The sequence below is a fragment of the Culicoides brevitarsis genome, chromosome 3, assembly GCF_036172545.1.
Source record: "Culicoides brevitarsis isolate CSIRO-B50_1 chromosome 3, AGI_CSIRO_Cbre_v1, whole genome shotgun sequence".
Classification (NCBI taxonomy): domain Eukaryota; kingdom Metazoa; phylum Arthropoda; class Insecta; order Diptera; family Ceratopogonidae; genus Culicoides; species Culicoides brevitarsis.
The window spans coordinates 4317356-4336723 of NC_087087.1; the positions used below are offsets into that span (position 1 = coordinate 4317356).

The 19368-nt window shown below is 22.2% G+C and overlaps 1 protein-coding gene across 1 annotated transcript in view; it reads left to right on the top strand.

The window, feature by feature from the left end:
• Nucleotides 1-276: 276 nt before the first annotated feature.
• The window catches only part of LOC134833688 (protein lozenge-like), a 30098-nt gene continuing 11006 nt past the window's right edge, over nt 277-19368 (top strand). Inside the window, exons 1-5 of the mRNA XM_063848101.1 lie at nt 277-610; nt 3407-3646; nt 10237-10350; nt 16933-17013; nt 17775-18017. Of these exons, the coding sequence (XP_063704171.1) occupies nt 277-610; nt 3407-3646; nt 10237-10350; nt 16933-17013; nt 17775-18017 (1012 nt within the window). The remainder of the gene's footprint in view (nt 611-3406; nt 3647-10236; nt 10351-16932; nt 17014-17774; nt 18018-19368) is intronic.

Sequence of the window (19368 nt, forward strand, 5' to 3'; positions counted from 1 at the left end):
AAAAATAAAATTTATAAACAGTGACTCATAAAAAACGTTCAAGTGCTTCGCAAATATTAATCATAAAAAAAGAAGTGAATAAAAAAAATATTAATAAGCATCGAACATAAATAGAGACACAAACTTTTGGGGATTTCCCGAAATTTGTATGAATGAATCAACCAAATTGTGTTAATTAGTAGCTCTAAAATCAGCAAAAAAGTGTAAATTGCTCCATTTTCGTTTGTCAAACTGCGTGTAAAAACCGTCAAAATAGCTCCCAACACAAGCGCACGAATGCATTTGCCGACATCCCATCCGCATCATCGACAAGAGCAGCAGCATCAGCAAACCATCATCGAGCAGCAACTCGCTTCGAGCGATTTTCTCAACAATAACAACAACAACGAGTGGATCTCGAAGGATTGGAGCAATAACAACAACAACAATAATAGCGAGACGATAGAAGGATCCGGCGCCTTGAACGACCTGAAGGGGGGCCAACAACATCAGGTTATGGACCCCCCGAGCAACAGTAACAGCAGTAGTTCGCCCGTTGCGATTCAAGATGAGCTTTGGTGGATTGATCCTTTGGTAGCGCAAGCCCAACAGGAATATCCCCATGAATTGAGTGAGTATTTGAGCGACGGAAGGGATTTTTATTGAGGAGTGAAAGTGAATTTTGAGAGAAAAATTATTTTTTGAAGGGTTAAAGTGATAAAAAAAAAAATATGAAAAAATATAAAAAATTTTAAAAAAATATTTAAATTTAAAAAATTATTTTGAAACAATTTTTTATTTTTAAGAAAATTTTCAATGATAAAAATTTTTTTTTAAATTTTGACAATTTTAACGTAAAATCTTCTCATAAAAATTTTTTAAAGATTGTTTTTTTGAATTATTTAAAAAAATTATTTTAATTTGATTTTTAAGACAAAAATATTTAACTAAAATCGTTATTTTTTCAATTTTTATGAAAAATAATTATTAAATTTAATTTTATTTGAAAAAGTTCAGGTTAAAAATTATATTGAAAAAAAAACGCAGGAACAAAATTTTCTATTTTTATGAAATTATTGATTTTTATGAGTTTTTAATAAGGATTTAAGTGATTTTGTTATAAAAATAATTTTTTTAAATGTTTTATGAGACAAAAAAAAAAAAATTATTTGAAAAAATTCAAAATTACTTTAAAATATTTTTTTTTATTTTGAAGAAAATTTTTAGTGATAAAAAAAATAATTTTTTAAATAAAATTTTGACATTTTTAACTACTCAAAATTTTTAGATTTTTGAAAAATTTGTTCATTTATTTTTAATTTGATTAAAATTAATTAATTTTTGAGTTAAAAATTTTTAATATTTTTCAATTTTATTGTTGTTGGTTAATCTATAAAAAAATTTAAATCTATAAAAAAATTTATAGATTTTTTTATTTTTTTAATTTAATTCATATAAAAAAATTCTAAAGGAAAAATTTTTGTCTACAATTGAAAATTTTTAGTCTCTTATATTCATATGAAGGTAAATTTATCTTAAAATAGAAGTTTTTTCATAAAATTTATAAATAATTTTTCATTTTTTTCTTTTAAAATTTAATTTTTTTCTTTTAATCAAAAGCTTTTGTTGAAAATTTAATCGAAAAATTCTCTTCTGAAATAAAATCTGAAGAAAAATAATTTAATTTTATAAAAATTTAAGCTCAATATTTAAAAAATTCTTCATAAAATCAATAAATTTCCTCAAAATCAACAATTCCTCATTAACTTCTTGTCAAAACACACACATCTCTTTAATCATCATCGCAAATATTAAATCATAAATTTTACACCCACTTTAAAATCCGTACAATCGAAACGCGTGCCCCCGTTCATTTCAAATTGTTATGAAAAACAAACAAAACACCTGCTGTGTCGCTGTTGACGTGCCTTCGTCTCTGATACTTCCTCTCATCCTTCGTCGTCTTTTTAAGCGAAAAATCTTAAAATTTAATTTTTTTTAAGAAAATCATGTAAAGGTGAAATATTGTGTGAGAAACTGTCAACTTTGATTGTTGCAAACACGTCGCCCGATGAATCCATAAAATTTTACGGGTCACACGGGATAGATTTCAACAATTTTTTATGTTTTTTGGCATGTCCTGCGTTCGTCGCTGCAATATTCAGTCAGGCACATAATGCAAAATTGGTCAGTGATTTGGAAATATTTTTATTATTATTGGATGCACGATGCATCAGAAGTCCGTCAACTCGATAACAACATGTTATCCGATATCTTGTTGATGATCCCCTTTTTGCTTGATTGTGTGTGTGTGTTAAGCAGTGATGGATTTAGAATTTTTTGAGGACTTTTTTTAAATTAATTATAATTTTTTTAAAATTAAATTGAACAGAATTTATAAAATTTATAAAATTTTTATTTTTTTTTAATAAAAAATGTTAAAAATTTATTTAAAACGGATTAAAAATTATTTTTTTTTTAAATAAAAATGTTCAAAAATAATTTAAAAAATGTTAGAAATTATTTTTTTTAAATTAAAAAGAAATAAACATTACTTTTAATTAATTTAAATTAAAATGTTAATAAAAAAAAAATAAAATTCAAATAAAAAAAGGTGAAATATTTTAAAAAATAATTTGAAAATTATTTAATTTTTATAAATAAAATTTTATTTTAAATTAGAAGAGAAAAATTTTAATTTAAAAAAAATAAATTTTAATTAAGAAAGGTTAAAAATTTAATTTAATTAATTTTCTTTGAAATAAAAAAAATATAAAATAATATAAATAAAAATTTGAATATAAAATTTGAATTTAAAAACATTAAATTAAATTAAAATAAGTTAAGAATTCTTAAAAAAATAAAAAAAATAGTTTAATAATTAATTATTTAATTTTTTAAATTATGAAATTTAATTTAAATAAAAATTAATTAATTAAAAAAATTTAAAAATACTTTTAAATTAATAAAAGAAAAATAATTTAAATTGTATTTTTTTTAAATTAAAAAAATTATTTAATATTAAAATATATAATTTTTATAAAAACAATAATTTAAGAAATTTTTTTTTAAAAATGATTTAAATTAAGATAAAAAAATTTATCTTAAAAAAAATTAAAAATAAAAATAATTTTATTTCAAAAAATTTTTTTTGAAATAATTTTTTGCTTGGTTTGGATTAACTGAAAAAAAATTTTTTGCTTGGTTTGAATTAATTGAAATAATTTTAAAGGCTCTTTTGGGACCTTTTTGAACAATTCATTACGTCTCTGTTCCTAAAAAAAAATTAAAATATGAAAAATAATAAAAGCAGAAGGTCATTCAAGATTGAAATTTGATTTTAATAAACTTACTTGCCCGATCGCAGGATCATTTTTATGTAAGGTTTCATCCAATTTTAACCGTTTTCTTTCATTTTTCCTTGCAGTTCGTACCGGCAATCCGTATTTTTTGTGCTCACAGTTACCCTCACATTGGCGCTCCAACAAAACGCTGCCCGTCGCCTTCAAAGTTGTTGCCCTTTGCGACATCATGGATGGCACTGTCGTGAATGTCAAGGCTGGAAATGACGAGAACTACAGTTCAGAGCTTCGCAACAACAATGCTGTGATGAAAAATCGTGTCGCGAAATTCAATGATTTGCGATTCGTGGGACGCAGCGGCAGAGGTAAGTCGAAGTTTAATGTCCTTGCGAAAATCTCACATATGGCAAACGCAATAGCCGATGGCTCAAGAAACAAACGCCACGTGCCATTATTTTAGTTTTTTTTTGTTCCTGTGCGTAAACCCGAACAATTGAAAATTTAAATTGTTTTAAATTGTGAGGCACGCAATGTCATAATTATTGCTTCTTGTTACTACTCCGCAAGACGTTCGTTGAGACCATATGACGCTCCTTGTCGTACAATTCCCTGAAAGAAATGATATCAGTAGCAATAATTATGATAATTAGTTAGGAAAAAATTACGTATGAAGTCATTTGTGAAGCTCAAGATAAGTTAATCAGCGAAGATTTGACACTCAATAAGTGAAAAAAGTCAATATTTAGTTTAAAAAAAAGTGATTCATGTTGCGTCTTGCCTTGGAGAAACCTTGTATGGCGAGTATTATTCATCGAAACCGTTGTTTTGTGTCGTATTGTGAGTAGAAATCGCATGAAATCGTCACAAGTTGATTGAAATTTGTGAAACAGATGAGTGTTTAATCGATGAAACTTTGCTTGTGAATGAAACGTTAGCGTATTTTAGATGATTTTTTATCTTTTTAACATCAAAATTCATTAAATTGCTGAAAAATAAAAAAAAAATAATTTTTAAAAAATTTAAAATTTAATATAAAAAATTTTATTAGTTAAAAAGTATTAAATTAAAATTTTATTTCATTAAAAATTTTATTTAATTTTTTTTTCAATCGTATAATTGAATAATTTTTATTTTTAAATTAATTTTTGAATAATAATTTAAAAAAATTATATTTTATAAAAAAAAATTAAAATTTTGTAAATTTTTTGAACAGAAACTTGTCAAAGAAGTAAATTTTTTAAATATTTATCTTCAAATTGATAAAAAAAATATTTTTAAAAATTTTAATTTAAAAAAATTTGTTAATTAAAACTATTTAATTAAAACTTTATTTATTTTTTTTCAATTAATTTTAATTTTTTTTTAAATTATTTTTAATTTAATAATTTTTATTATAATTTAATTATTTTATTTTTATGAAAAAAAAATTGCTACAATTTTTTGCTATTTTTTTGACGATATTTTATAATAAAAATATCAAAATTTTATGAAAAATTAAATTTTTGTACATTTTTTCAACAAAAATTTTTCACAAAAATGAATTTATTAATTATTTATCTTCAATTTGATGAAAAAAAAATTAAAATTTTTACATTTTTAATCAAAATTTGACCAAAAAAAATTTTTTTTTTATTTTAAAAAACTTATTCATTAATTATTTAATTAAATAAAAAAAATAAAATAAATAAATAAAAATTATTAAACATATTAAATTATTTCATTTAATTCATAATTTTTATTTAATTAATTTTTTTTATATTATTTATTTATTTTTTTTATTTATTTTTTTTTTTTTTGATAAAATTATTTTTAATAAACGAATTAAATAATTCAATACATTTTAAAGTTTTCATTTAAATGAAAAATTTTTAAATTATTTAATTAAATTATAAATTAATTATTTATTTAAAATATAATTCAAAATAATTTTTTAAAAATTATAATAATTTAAAAAAAAAATTTTTTTGATAAAACTTACCAAAAGTTAGATATTTATCTCCAAAAAAATTTCCAAAAATTAAAAAAAAATCTTTCAGACAACCTTCAACCCTTTAAAATTCAAAATTTCTCCCTTTTAAACGAACGCCCAAACATAATTTCTGTTTGCCGCTGTCGCGAATGTCAAACGACAAACAGCGACGCAACAAATCTGCAACTGATACTTCAATATCATCGTCAACCGCCCGCTGCTATAATGACCGTTTAAAGTTATGTAAATAACATTTTCCTCTCTCTCACTACGTTCATTCGCTCTGCGAAAACATTTTAATTATTGTGTTGTTGTCATTTTTTGTCAACTTGTTCAATTGACGAAAAACGCACGAAAAAAAAAATGCTGCAACAAAAAAAATTCTCGTTGTTCAGAGATTTACTAACTGTGACCAACCACTGACATGTTCATCACTTTTGACATTTCGAGAGATCATAAAAAGTCGCTTTTTTGTCACAAAATTTGAGCGGTTCATGCATCGGAAATTACTTATTGGCCAGAATCCGGAAAAGACAGACAAATAAATTGATTTTCAAGAAATTTTGCAACAAAATCGATATATTTTAATGTACTTGATGCCCAATGATGATAGTAAATAAACACACAGTTTGATACTGAAATTGCATCAATTGCCTCAATTTTGTGTTTATTGCCCAATGATTTTGATTGAATATCTGAAACGAGAGAGGAGAAACGAGTTAATCTTGATTTTTGTTGATTTTCTGTTGTGAGGAGCAAAAAAAAATTTTTTACCACAAAACTATCATCAAAATAACCTCAAACTATTCATGTTGCTAATACGGAACATTAAAACATTAATTTTTGCCAAAACCGCCGGAACCATCACCACAATTAATTTAACGGCGCTAAAATTAAGCTAAAATGTTCTAATTATCACCCCCATAATTTATAATTATCCGTGCGAGTGTGTGCATAAATAATAATATGCGAAAAAAAAATTGATGCATTTTTAGCGGTTTTTTTCATAACCTCAAAAAAATTTCTTTGTAAAATGGCGGGAAATTAACAATGATTGAAAAATTAATAGGAAATTACATTTTTTGTTAATATTTAATGAAAATTTTATTGTCCGACGGTGTATTAATGCAAAAAAATATATTTTGAATATTTATTAGATATTTATTAAATTAAAGAATAATTTAATTTTAAAAAATATTTAAACTTTAAATATTTTTTTTTTATTTTTCGGCTTTTAAATTTTAAATTATTAAAATTTTATTAATTGTTTTATAAAATTATTTTATTTTATTTTATTTTAAATTTATTTTTGAAAATTAATAAAAATTATTAAAACTAAAAAAATATAAAAATTTAATTTTAAAATTTATATATTTAAAAATTTAATTTTAAAATAAAATTTTTATTTTTTTTTGTTTTTCTTATCTTATTTTTTCTTAAATTTTCTTATATTTTTAAAAAATTAAATCTTTTAATTTAATTTTAATTTAATTTTAATTAAAAATTTTAATATTTAAATAAAATATTAAAAATTATCAAAATAAATTATTTTTTAAATTAATAATCAATAATTAATTAAGAATCTTATTAATTTTAATTTATTTAATTTAATTAAAAATTTTTAAACAATTTTTTATTTAATTTTATTTTTTTTATTTGTTTTTAATATTTTTTAAAAATTAAATTAAATTTAAATAAATTTTTTCTTCTTTATTTTTTTATTTATTTTTTTAAAAAATCAAAATTTTCGTTAAATAACTTTTTTTTATTCAATGGAATTTCAACCCTTTCATAACAAAAAAGATAAAAATCTCGCCTTTGAACAAATAAATTCAAAGTACAGAAAAAAAACTTCAAGTTTATTAATGGCGCGTGTCAGTTATTTAAATCCTAAATGCCTTAATACGGTTATTATTATTATTTTTACATCTTCATCAAAGAGTTCTTTATTTCTATATGAAATCAACGACGGTTGCTCGTTTATTGTATGAGTCAAGTACGAGTACACAGTAGATATTTATTAAGACTGGTATTTTCATTTAAAAGTTAATAACAATGATGATGATGATGATCATCTGGAAGATTGAAAGAAATTGAACGAGAAGACAAATTGGTATCGTGAAAGAGGTCGAAAAAGGGCTGCGAGGGAAAATTTTTGTCTAAAAAATTATTTTTTTAAATTCGAAGATTTTTAATTTAAACCGAAAAAAATTTTTTAACACGAAATATGTTTAAATTTATTTTTTTTATGATTTTTTGACACTCAGGAGTCAAATAAATTTTAAACTTTGAGTAAAAAAATTAAATTTTACTCATCTTTTTTTTATTTTATAAAATTAAATGAGCATCTTAAAAATCAAATTTTACTTGAAATTTAATTATAATTAAAAAATTTAAATAATTTATTTTTTGTTCAAATTAATTAAAAAAATAAAGAAGAAGAATTTATTTTAAAAAATACAAAAAAAAAAATTTATTTAAATAATAAAAATAAATTTTAAAATATTTTTAATTTTAAATTAAATTAATTAATAAAAATTAATAAAAAAATTAAATTTAATTAATAAAATTAAAAAAATAATTAATATTGATTGTTGAAATAAAAATTTTAATAATTAAATAAATTAAAATAAAATTATTATTAATTAAAAAATTAAATTATTATTTTTTTAAATTTTATTTTATTAATTTTCAAAAATCAAATTTTATTTTTGTGATCCTTTGTTCCTTGAGTATAAAAACTTAATAAAAAATTTTAAAAAAATTATAAATTGTTCTTCAAACTAAAAATTTTAATTTAAAAAATTTTTAAAAGAAAAAATAATGCATTCTAAAAATTAAAGAAATTTAGATAAAATTCAACAAAAAATTACCTTTTTCAATAAAACTGTATGAAAAATTACTCCAACAATATCAATTTCAACATTTTAATGCCCTTCCATCCTCAAAAATCAAAGTTCACGATGCACAGAAGCACGATTAATAACAATGCATCTCCTAAATACTCTCCCGCCTGTCAGTCCCTGACAATTACGATTGATATCTCGTCCATAAATCATCGCATTCGAATAATATTTACCGCCGAACGCGCACACAAAAGGAACCCTTTTTAGTTTTTTGCCATTTACCAGTTCATTATTATTTAAAATCACTTGAAAAATCATCGGGTTCGTATCATCCGCATCATAAATGGACAATAAATGTGATAAATGACTAACAATTTGTCAACATATTTTATGCTTCAGAAATAATAAATAAGATACCATTCGAGCGATTATCTTCGATGATGCCTCCAAACAATGCGCGCCGCACTCTCTCCAGCGACCCATCTCGTGATTGAGTTGTTTTTCGGTTAATTTGCCTGGACAACGAAATAATGTATCGCGTTAATAACTAATTTGAACTATTTTGTGGTCGAAACGTTGTTGAAACAAAAGCAAAGGCATCTCTTGAGACCATTTTCCGTGATGATGCGACTAGACAAAAGTTGATGAATTTATTAAATGATGCGACGACTTTGTATGTTGAATGCAGACAATTTGTCTGCCGAACAATCCTTTGTTTTGTTGAGCGATAAAAAAAAATGAACAAAAGGCGGGAAACATCAAAAAGAAGGAACACGCGAAACAACACCTGAACGCCGTAAACACCTTTTTTTCGCTCGCGAAAGCCATTCAAATCAATCAATGAGGTGCTTTGAAGTTAATTTTTCCCGTGCAGCATCGCGTCGTTACAATGTAGCTGTTGCAATAATCCGATCCGCCATAACTCACAATTTTACGACTTTTTAAATTTAATTACGTGCCAGCGAGCATCAATGTTGCACTTTACTCTTGGCGACCAAGCAACAAACGACGATTTGAGCGATAAATTATATTATTAAACCAAAATTGTCGCGGTTTCTTGGGTGGTTTGGGTTTGTTCACTCAACTTTCAACTTTGAGGTTATGTTTTCATAGGGTGACCATTGGTTGTTTTTATGAATTTTTAAACTGAAAAATTAAAATTTTTAAAAATTTAACATGTTTTTGTTAAAAAATTTAAAAATTAAGAGAATTGAATATTTTTTTCGACTAAATTTAATTTTTTCATTCAAAATCATATTAAAAAAATTATAAAAAAAATATTTTTCATAGATTTTGATGAAAATAATTTAAATAATTTTAAATTTTTTGTAACATACATTTTTTTAATTTAAAATTTTTTAATAATTTTTTAATTTTTAATTTTTTTTAAATTAATTTTCAATATATTTTTTTTTAATCTAATTTATTTTTTTTAAATTATTTTTTTTATTTTTTTTTAAATTAATTTTTGTAATTTTTTAAAAATTTTAAATTTTTTTTAATCTTTAATTTTTTAAATAATTTTTAAAATTTTTTATTTTAATTTAATTTATAAAATTTTTTTTTTTATTTTTTTTGAAAATAATAATTTTTTTAATTTTTTTTTAATTTAATTTATTTGAAAAATTTTTAATTTTACATATTTTATATGCCCTATATCGAAATTTAATTTAATTTTCTATTGAATTTTTTTCAAAAAAAAAATGTTGGAAGGAACATTTTTGACAATTTTTTTAAATTTCCTCTCAAATAATTTTTTTCTTGAGAAATTCTCACTGTTTACCAAAAAAAAAAAATTTTTTTTTAAAGTATAAAAGTTTCCATTAAAATAAATAAAAAATTCTATTTTTTTTATAATTTTGGAATAAAAACATGTAAATTTTTTAAAAATTCTAAATTTTTTGATTTTTTGTATAATTTAAGTTAAAAATCTTCATAAAAATGAAAATTCGTGAAAGATCTTACCTTCTCCCCATTTTACTTTCTAAAATCTGGTCAGCGTATGTTCAGAGTAAACCACGAAAGTCACCGCGAACGAACCTAAAAATTATTGCCGGCAAAAATTTATCGCGTGTCACAAAAGTTCAGAAGCTAATTGAAAGTCAAAACTAACACAAAAAATAATTATTTTTTTTTTCAGGTAAAAGCTTCACTCTGTCGATCACAATTCAAACGGATCCTCCGCAAGTCGCAACTTACAGCAAAGCCATCAAAGTAACAGTCGATGGACCAAGAGAACCGCGATCCAAAACTAGTAAGTAACTTTTTTCTTGTTTTGTTTTTTTTTTCTTCAAACAGATGTCTTACGCCTCAAATTGCTCGGAAAACGTCTGTGGTTAGATTCCCAAAAATAAATATCATTCAATGCCAAACCACTAAACGGTACATACACATATCGAACCGAGTTAATAATCATCATTATTATGCTAACTACTGGTATCCTTAACAATTTTGAGCATAAAACAGGAGGAACCGCATGAATTTTCCCCCAAAAAACACAGACAGACGTCTTCGTTCGTCTCGACTCTCGGTACAATTGACACACATTTCGAAACCACACGTTTCTTGGCATTTCTTCGATCAATGAATGAATGAAGGAACTTTTCTCTCTCGGATGTGTGAAATTCTTTGTCGAGTTGGAGTTAACCACTAAAGTTACGATGGAATAGAAATTTATCAATATTCGAGTAAATGTGAGTGAGTGAGAAAATTGTAAATAAATAAAAATGATAAAAAAAGTGAACCAACCCACAAATGATTAGATTACGGATATGTATCGGAAAACCACCATTGACGGGAATGTTGGCGGCGACTGATGTCGACGACTTAGAAATGTCATTGGAATTGATTTGATAACGTGAGAAAAAAAACTTTCACGATGTGACTTATTAATTTTTAAAACAAACTTTTGTTTTGCAATTTTCAAATTTATAATTTAAATTTTCATGAATTTGCATTAAAAAAAATATTAATATTTTTTAAAATTATTTCAAGAACTAAATTAAAAGGTAAAAACTTTAAAAAATTCAAGTAAATTAAATTTTTAAAATTTTCAACAAATTTTTTAATAATTTATCTTTAACATTTATTTTATATAAAAATGAGAAAATTATCTAAAAAATTTTTAATTAATTTTTTTTATAAAATCTTAAATTTTTTTTTTAATAATTTTTGTTTTAATTTAAAAAAAATTAAATTTAAATTTAAAAAAAATCATTTACCTAAAACAATTAATTTTTTAATGATTTTTTTTATTAATTTCTTTATAGAATATTAAATAAATTTTTAATTTTTTTTTATTTTAATTAAAGAAAAATTTTAATTTAAATTAAAAAAAAAATATTTTTTTTTCAATTAATTTTAATTAAATTAATTTTTTAATTAATTAATTTTTTTAAGAATTTAATTTTTTTTAAATAAAATAAAAATTATTTAAAAATGAGTTCAAGATTTTATAACAAAAAAATAATGATAAAATTAAAATTATTTTTTAAAAATAATTTTCTCATTGAAAAAAAATATATATGAAAATTAGTGAAAATTTTAAATTTAATTTTAATTGAATTTTTGACTATTTTTATCAATTTAATTCAATCTAAACAATTTATCAATTTAAATTATTAAATTAATTTAATTATTTATTTTTAATTTATTGTTAAATTTAATTTTTATCAATTTAAATAATTAAATTATTTATTTTTTTTAATTAAATTAATTTAAAATTATTTTTTTTTATTTTTAAAATAATATTAAATTAAATTTTAATTAATATTAAAAGCATTTCAGGTGCAAATTTCTCCCTCAGCAAATATTAAAGTGAAATTTTCTCCAATTTCAATTCAAATTTAAACACAATTTATCAAGCAAAATTATATAGTCAGACTAAAAGTCTATTACTCTGCTGACACATATTCTTATCACAACTTAATTTCTCATTCATTACATCAAATTCTATTTTCGTTTCTTACGTAAATAAATAAAGTCTGAACTATATTAAGACTTCTTTTGCCGACTTCTGATAAAAAAAGAATCTACGTCAGAAATTCTGAATCACAGATTGAAATTTCACAACATAAAAAATTACACATTGAAAATTGGCTTACAGAGATAAACTGACATCAAAATGACATCAAGGTGTTTTAATTCGACTTACATTGCCGGAAATGCATTGTGTTCCCCTTTTTCGGGCATGATGATTAGTTTTCCGACCCCATTTTTGCATCACTCACATAACAAACGGAATAAAATGCAATTTTCATTAAAATTTAGCATTGCAACAGAAAATGCAGTAATAGACAGTAAACGCAGAGGATAGAAAATTGGTTGAAATAAAATGATATGACTTTTCCTCGTCGTCTTTTGTAATTTAAGCTCAACTTGATATTTGAACGTGTTGCAAATGTTTTTGCACAGGTACATTCAGAGAAAAGAGGATTTGACGTTATTATTATTTTATTTTAGTTTTCTGGACAATTCACAGGAATGGCAGGAGCGGAACTGGATGAAAAATTGGAGGAAGGGCAAACGAACTTTTGGATTCAAAAATTTTGCTTGATGATCAAAAACAAAGTTTTTCAATATTTTCGAAATTTATTGAGAAATTCCTGAAGAAAGTCTAAAAGAAATTTTTGAAGAAAATCCTGAAGAAAGTCTAAAAGAAATTTTTGAAGAAAGTCCTGAAGAAAGTCTAAAAGAAATTTTTGAAGAAAATCCTGAAGAAAGTCTAAAAGAAATTTTTTGAAGAAAATCCTGAAGAAAGTCTAAAAGAAATTTTTGAAGAAAATCCTGAAGAAAGTCTAAAAGAAATTTTTGAAGAAAATCCTGAAGAAAGTCTAAAAGAAATTTTTGAAGAAAATCCTGAAGAAAGTCTAAAAGAAATTTTTGAAGAAAATCCTGAAGAAAGTCTAAAAGAAATTTTTGAAGAAAATCCTGAAGAAAGTCTAAAAGAAATTTTTGAAGAAAATCCTGAAGAAAGTCTAAAAGAAATTTTTGAAGAAAATCAAGAAATTTTCGAAGAAAATCCTGAAGAAAGTCTAAAAGAAATTTTTGAAGAAAATCCTGAAGAAAGTCTAAAAGAAATTTTTGAAGAAAATCCTGAAGAAAGTCTAAAAGAAATTTTTGAAGAAAATCCTGAAGAAAGTCTAAAAGAAATTTTTGAAGAAAATTCTAAAGAAAGCTTAAAAACAAATTTTTTTTAAATTCATGAAGAAACCTTTCACAAAATTTAAAAAAAATTGAGGTCTGAAATATTTTACAAAAAATCCTCATTCCACGAACCTGCTATGATCCATTCAAAGGCACTTTTTAATGTAACCCACGTTTTGAGACGACACAAGCTCGTTGCACAAGAGGACTTTTAAAATCACTATAATCATTGTTGCTGTCATAAAATGTGCGTTCGTGTCATTTAGGGGTTCATATAACAATTTTACTGCAACATTTGTTGCCCAATGTAATTGTCCCTGAGTCGTATCAAAGGCGTCTCGTTATCTTTTTCTCTTGCATTTGTTACGAGAACGAAACCTCCTCAATTTCTTATCAATTTTTTTTTCTTTCAACCACAATTGAAAAAACATTTTTTTTTTATCACAAAACGCCCCTTTTTTGACTTTTCAACGAGGCGCCATCCGAGATGTCTTTCCAGACTTGTAACTTCCTGCATTGAACCCTTTTCAAATTTAACTAACCAGGTGATTTTTAGTTCGACCGAAAACTAATGTCGACGATTAACAACAATTCCAATTTAGAGACAAATTTCGTTCGGTTTTATGATTTACCTTTTTACGAGTTATTTCCGTTTTCAATTTTGTGTCGTTTCATTCGCTTTTGGTCCATTGAAGAGAGAGGAATGCCAAATAAATGACCGATAATTAGAACTTTTGTCTGTTTTGCGATGCTTTTTGCGCAAAAAACATGCAAATGCTTCCGAAAACGTAATGAATGAGATCATAAAGTACCGCGCGTTACTAACTATAACGGCAATGTTAATTGAAGACTTTCGGCTGAGCTAATGAGGAGCGCGGAAGAAAAGCCTTCAATTACGGGCACGAAAGGAGATCGCAAACAACACCTTCCGACAAAAAAAAAGTACTCCAGATTGTAAAAAAAAGACAAAAAAAATATTTAAATCGTTCATATATCACTCTTGAAGTATTTTTCTCTCTTTTTCTGTGGCTGACCGACGCATAATTGAACATTGTTGTGGTGTTCGATTGTTAAGTTTGGAGTATATGGACAACATTATTAGCACCTCATATATTGGATTTTCATTTTTTTTTCTTCTTCTTCGTCTCTATGTTAGTTGTCATGTGTTTTTATGTTGATTGTTGAGTCAATCAAAAAACACAAAAAAAGGAAGAGAAATGGAAAAAATTGAGAAGAAAGAATGAAAAATATGTTTTGTGGTTAGATCATTGCGTTAATTTTTTTGTTAAGGTACAATATGAATGAAAAGTTAGAAATATTTTTTTTATTTTTTCATTTTTTTATGAAAGCTTAGCAGTAAATTGATGTATAGTTGAATGACTTTCAGTAAAGATACAGTTTTGATCGGAAGGCGTGGTTGGGTGAATTTTAGAAGTTCAATTTTCATAGCTTAAAAAATTATTTTTCAATCAAATGAAAAAATTTTAAGCTTAAATTTTAAATATTTTTTAACAAGCTCAAAATTTTTAAAGAAAATAACGTAAAAGTTCTATAAATGAAATTATTTTTAATTTTCGATATTTTTCGAAATTTTTTTTAAACTGATTTTCTGTTGAATTTAAATTGAATTATCTTAAATTCTCAAAGTCGAAATTTAAGACATTATGTTTATGATAAAAATTCTTTATTTTTAGAAAAGTTTTGGGCTAAAATTAAAATTAAAAAAAAAAATCATCAAAAAAAGATTTTTATAATTGCTCATGAAGAACTGAATTTCATAAAAATTCCTTCAATTTAAATTCGACAAGAAATTTTCCTTAATTTCATTATAATTTTTCTCCCTCAAGTTATTAAAGAAAATTTTTAACGTAAACTATTTAAATTAATTTTTTTTATTTAATAATATTTTTTCTCATTTTCAAACTAATTTTAGAATTTTTTAGGCGATTTTTTATAAAATTCATTAATTTTATATTTGATTTGAACGAATTTAGTAATTTTTCGTGAATTTTTGAATTATTTTATCTCAATATTTTTTTTTAATTTTCAAAAAAGTTGAACAAAAATGTTCATAAAAGGACAAAAAAAAATTTTAAAAATTAATTAAAAATTAAACAAAAAAAAAATTAAAAAAGTAATTAAAAAAGTATTAAAAAAATTAAAAATTTTAAAAATTAATTTAAAAAAATTTTTTAAATAAAATTAAAATAAAATAATAAAAATTAAAAAATATTAAAAAAATTAAAAAATTTTTAAAAAAAAAAAAAATTAAAAAAAATTTTTAAAATCAAAATTAAAAATAAAATAGAATTTTAAAAACTCATTAAAATAAATTAAAAAAAAAATAAAATATTTTAAAAAAAATATTAAAAAAAAATATTTAAAAAAAAATATTTAAAAAAAAAAATTTAAAAAAAATTTTAAAAAAATTAAAAAAAAAAAATTTTAAATTTTAAAAAAAAAATAACTTTGAAAAATTGTTTAAAAAAAATTTTAAAAAATTAAAATAAAATATTAAAATTTGAAAATTAATTTAAAAAATTAACTTTAAAAAAAATTAAATTTAAAATAGAATTCAAATTTTTAGAAAATAATTTTTTTTTACTGAAAAAAAAATTAAAATAAATTTTACCATAAAATTCGTGTGCCTTCCGTTACTTCCTCCCAATTTTCTAATTAATCTCATTAACGTCAATTGAATTTCTTTTACAAACCGCCCGCTTCACGAGGCGTCCAATCAATTTCATACCCAATTATCTAATTTCCTAACAACAAAAAAAACACAAAAAATGCCGTAAAAAAAAAGAAAAACAAAACAATAAAAATTTTAATCCTCCCCCTAATACAAACGTCAAACGTCTCCGTTGCCATGTGGTGTCAGAAGTCGCATTATCACAGAATTTTACAACATTTCTTTACATTTTGTGTCTTGCGTGCATGTAATTGGTATTTAACCTTTTGCTACATAATAATGTTTTGACTGTATTATTATTAATATTTGTACATATGGGAGCTCCTCCGTATTTTTTTTATGATCTTTTTATTGTTGTTTACATTTTTTTTACGATACGAGCAGGTAAATTTACATGAAAACGGAATGATTGACTGTTGTTATTAATTTAGACAAGCAGAGGAGGGATCGATGTCCTTTTGTTCGGAATCAATTGAGCCTTTTTATTTTGTTTTTTGGGAAAAAGACAATAAACGACCCGAAAAATAAAACGGAACAAGTCCTTTTGTTGTAAAAAAATTAATAATTTTTTGATAAAATTATTTTTTTTGGGCATGTTGAAAGATCTTCGCTCGCAGCGATCTCGAAAATTGAATCATGTGTTGACCGAAAACGAATTTTGTTGTAATTTTGCATTTATTGCATCATAATCCATCCAGCTGATATGATGCCAATGACTCACAATTAAAAAAATAAAAAAAAATATTTTTTTTTTATCGTCGTTCATGCAAGCTCAAACAAGAACAGACGAGAGAGCATCAAGCGATAAATATTTTTTTGCATGAATTTTTTTTTTCTTATCAAATGTTTGAAAAAAAAATTAAAACCAACAAATTCCCATCGTATGGCGTCGATACACGCGCAAATTATCGTGAGAAACAATAGATTTTGTTGTGCTACCCTTGATTTTGACGGCTGGCGACACGAAATTGATAAAGAAAAATCTGTTTGCTTTTGCAGGTCCTACTAATAGTCATCGTTTCTCATCACTAACAATCGGTCGATTGCCCATCGATCACTTCGCCAATCATCATTTGACACGTAAGAGTCATTTTTCATCCAGATTTGAAGTTTTTGAAGGTTTTTGACAAAAAATTTAATTTTTTTTAAGGAAATTGCCTAAAATGATAAAACAATATTAAAAAATTAATAAAAAATAAAAAAAATTAAAAATAAAAATAAATTAAAAGTTGTTTTAAATAAAAAATAATTTTTAATTTTAAAAAAAATTAAATTTTAAAAAATTATAAAAAAAAAATAATTAATAAAAATTTATTTTATTAAATTTTTTTAAATTAATTTAAAATTATTTTTCAAGATTAATTTATTTTTTTTTAAATTTATTTTATTTTAAAATTAATTTTTAATAAAATATTAATTTTAATTAAATTTTGTTTTTAATCACAAAAAAAAATAATAAAAAAAATGTTTTTAAAATATATAAAAAAATATTTAAAAAAAATTTTTTTTTTAATTATTTTTCAAAAATATTTTAATAAAAATAAAAAAAAATAATTAAATAAAAAAAATATTATTTTAAAAAAATTAATTTATTTTGTTTTAAAATTATTTTTTAAAATTTTAAAATTAAATAAAATTAATTAAAATTTTAAAAAATTTTTTAAATTTTAATAAAATTTGAAAAAAAAATTTTAAAAATTAAAAATAATTTCTTAAAATTTAATTTAAATTTTTTAAAAATTAAAATTATTTATTAAATTGAATTTTTTGTCAAAAATCTTCATAAAACTTACCTTCTTAAAAAATCAAATTTTAACAAAAAAAATAATTTTCCTCCTCAGATTTCCGTGAATATGAAAGGATGAAACAGCGACACAGTGTCTCGGATCGCACATCAACCTCGTCGACGGCAAGCAACAGCGCACAAATCAGCAGCACAACTCTCTCGTCAACAAATAACAACAACAACAATAACAATTCCAGTAGTAATAATAACAACAACAATAATGCCGCCGTGACAAGCACAAACGGAAAAATTCTCGACTGTCAAGGATACAATCCCAATTTGCCACAAGGAACGCAAGGTAAGAAGAATTTCAAGTCTGTTTCGCATCAAACGTTGAATATTTGCGAGATGAAGAGCGTTTTGGGTGGTCTCCCATGTCAAACTACGGCACACGTTCACTTAATTAAATGGCATCTGATTAACTTCTTTCAGTAAATAAGCAAAGCTACTGACTGGAAATTGTCGATGTATGAAGGGTTTTGAGATGGAAATGAGCGAGAATTTGTTAGAGAGGGTCGTTTTTTGAGGATTTTTTGGAAATTTTCTTAAAATTATTAATTTTTGATGAAAAATGTTAAAAAATTCATCAAAAAATTAAAAATTTTGACTTTGCTTGGTTTGAATTAATTGAAAAATTAATTAATTAAAATTCAATTTTGTTTAATATTTTCAAATTTCTGAAATAAAAATTTAAAAATTAATAAAAAAATTGAAATAAAATTTAAAAAATATTAAAATTTCTTACCTACAACTTTTGGTTCAAAATTTTAATGAAAATTTATTTTTTTTTTATTTTTAACCAAAATTTCATTCATTTTTTTTAAATAATTTCTTCTCATTTTGTTTAAAAAAAAAATTTTTTAAGACCTGAATTGAAAAAAAAAAATAAAATTAAATTTAAAAAAAAATCATAAAAAATTTAGTAACAAAAATTAAATAAATCAAAAATAATTTTATGCATAAAATTTAATTTAAAAAAATGAAAATTTTTACCCAATTTTTGTAATTTTTGTTTTTTTTTTAAATTAATTATTAAAAATTTGCTTCTTTTTTTAACAAATTTTAAAAATATAAAGAAATTTATCAAATTTTTAATTCAAATTCAATTTTTTTAATTTAATTTAATTTTTTAATTTTTAATTTAAATAATTTATTATTTTTAATTTTAAATTTTATTTTTTAAAAATAAATTAATTAATTAATAAATATTATAATTATTTTTTATTAAATATTTTTTTGCTAATTTAATTAATTAATTAATTTTTAAAAAAATATTTACTTAATTAAATTAAATTATACCTTTTAATATTTAATTTAAAAAATTATTAAAATAATTAAATAAATTATTTATTTTTTTATAAATTATAAATATTTAATTAAAAAATTAAATTTTTTTTTAAATATTTTTTTTAATTAATTAATTTTAATTTAATTAATTTTAAATTAAATTAATATTTAATTAAAATATTTTTTTTCATGAAAAATCAAATTAAATTTTTAAACAAATAATTTTAGCTTCAAATTTAATTATTTTCGTGAAAATTAACCACTCTACTGCAAATTCATGTCCCTTCAACTTCAACAATTTTTCTTTACATTAATTAATGCAAAAAGACATGTAATCAATCCCTTTGCTTTAATATCAAATT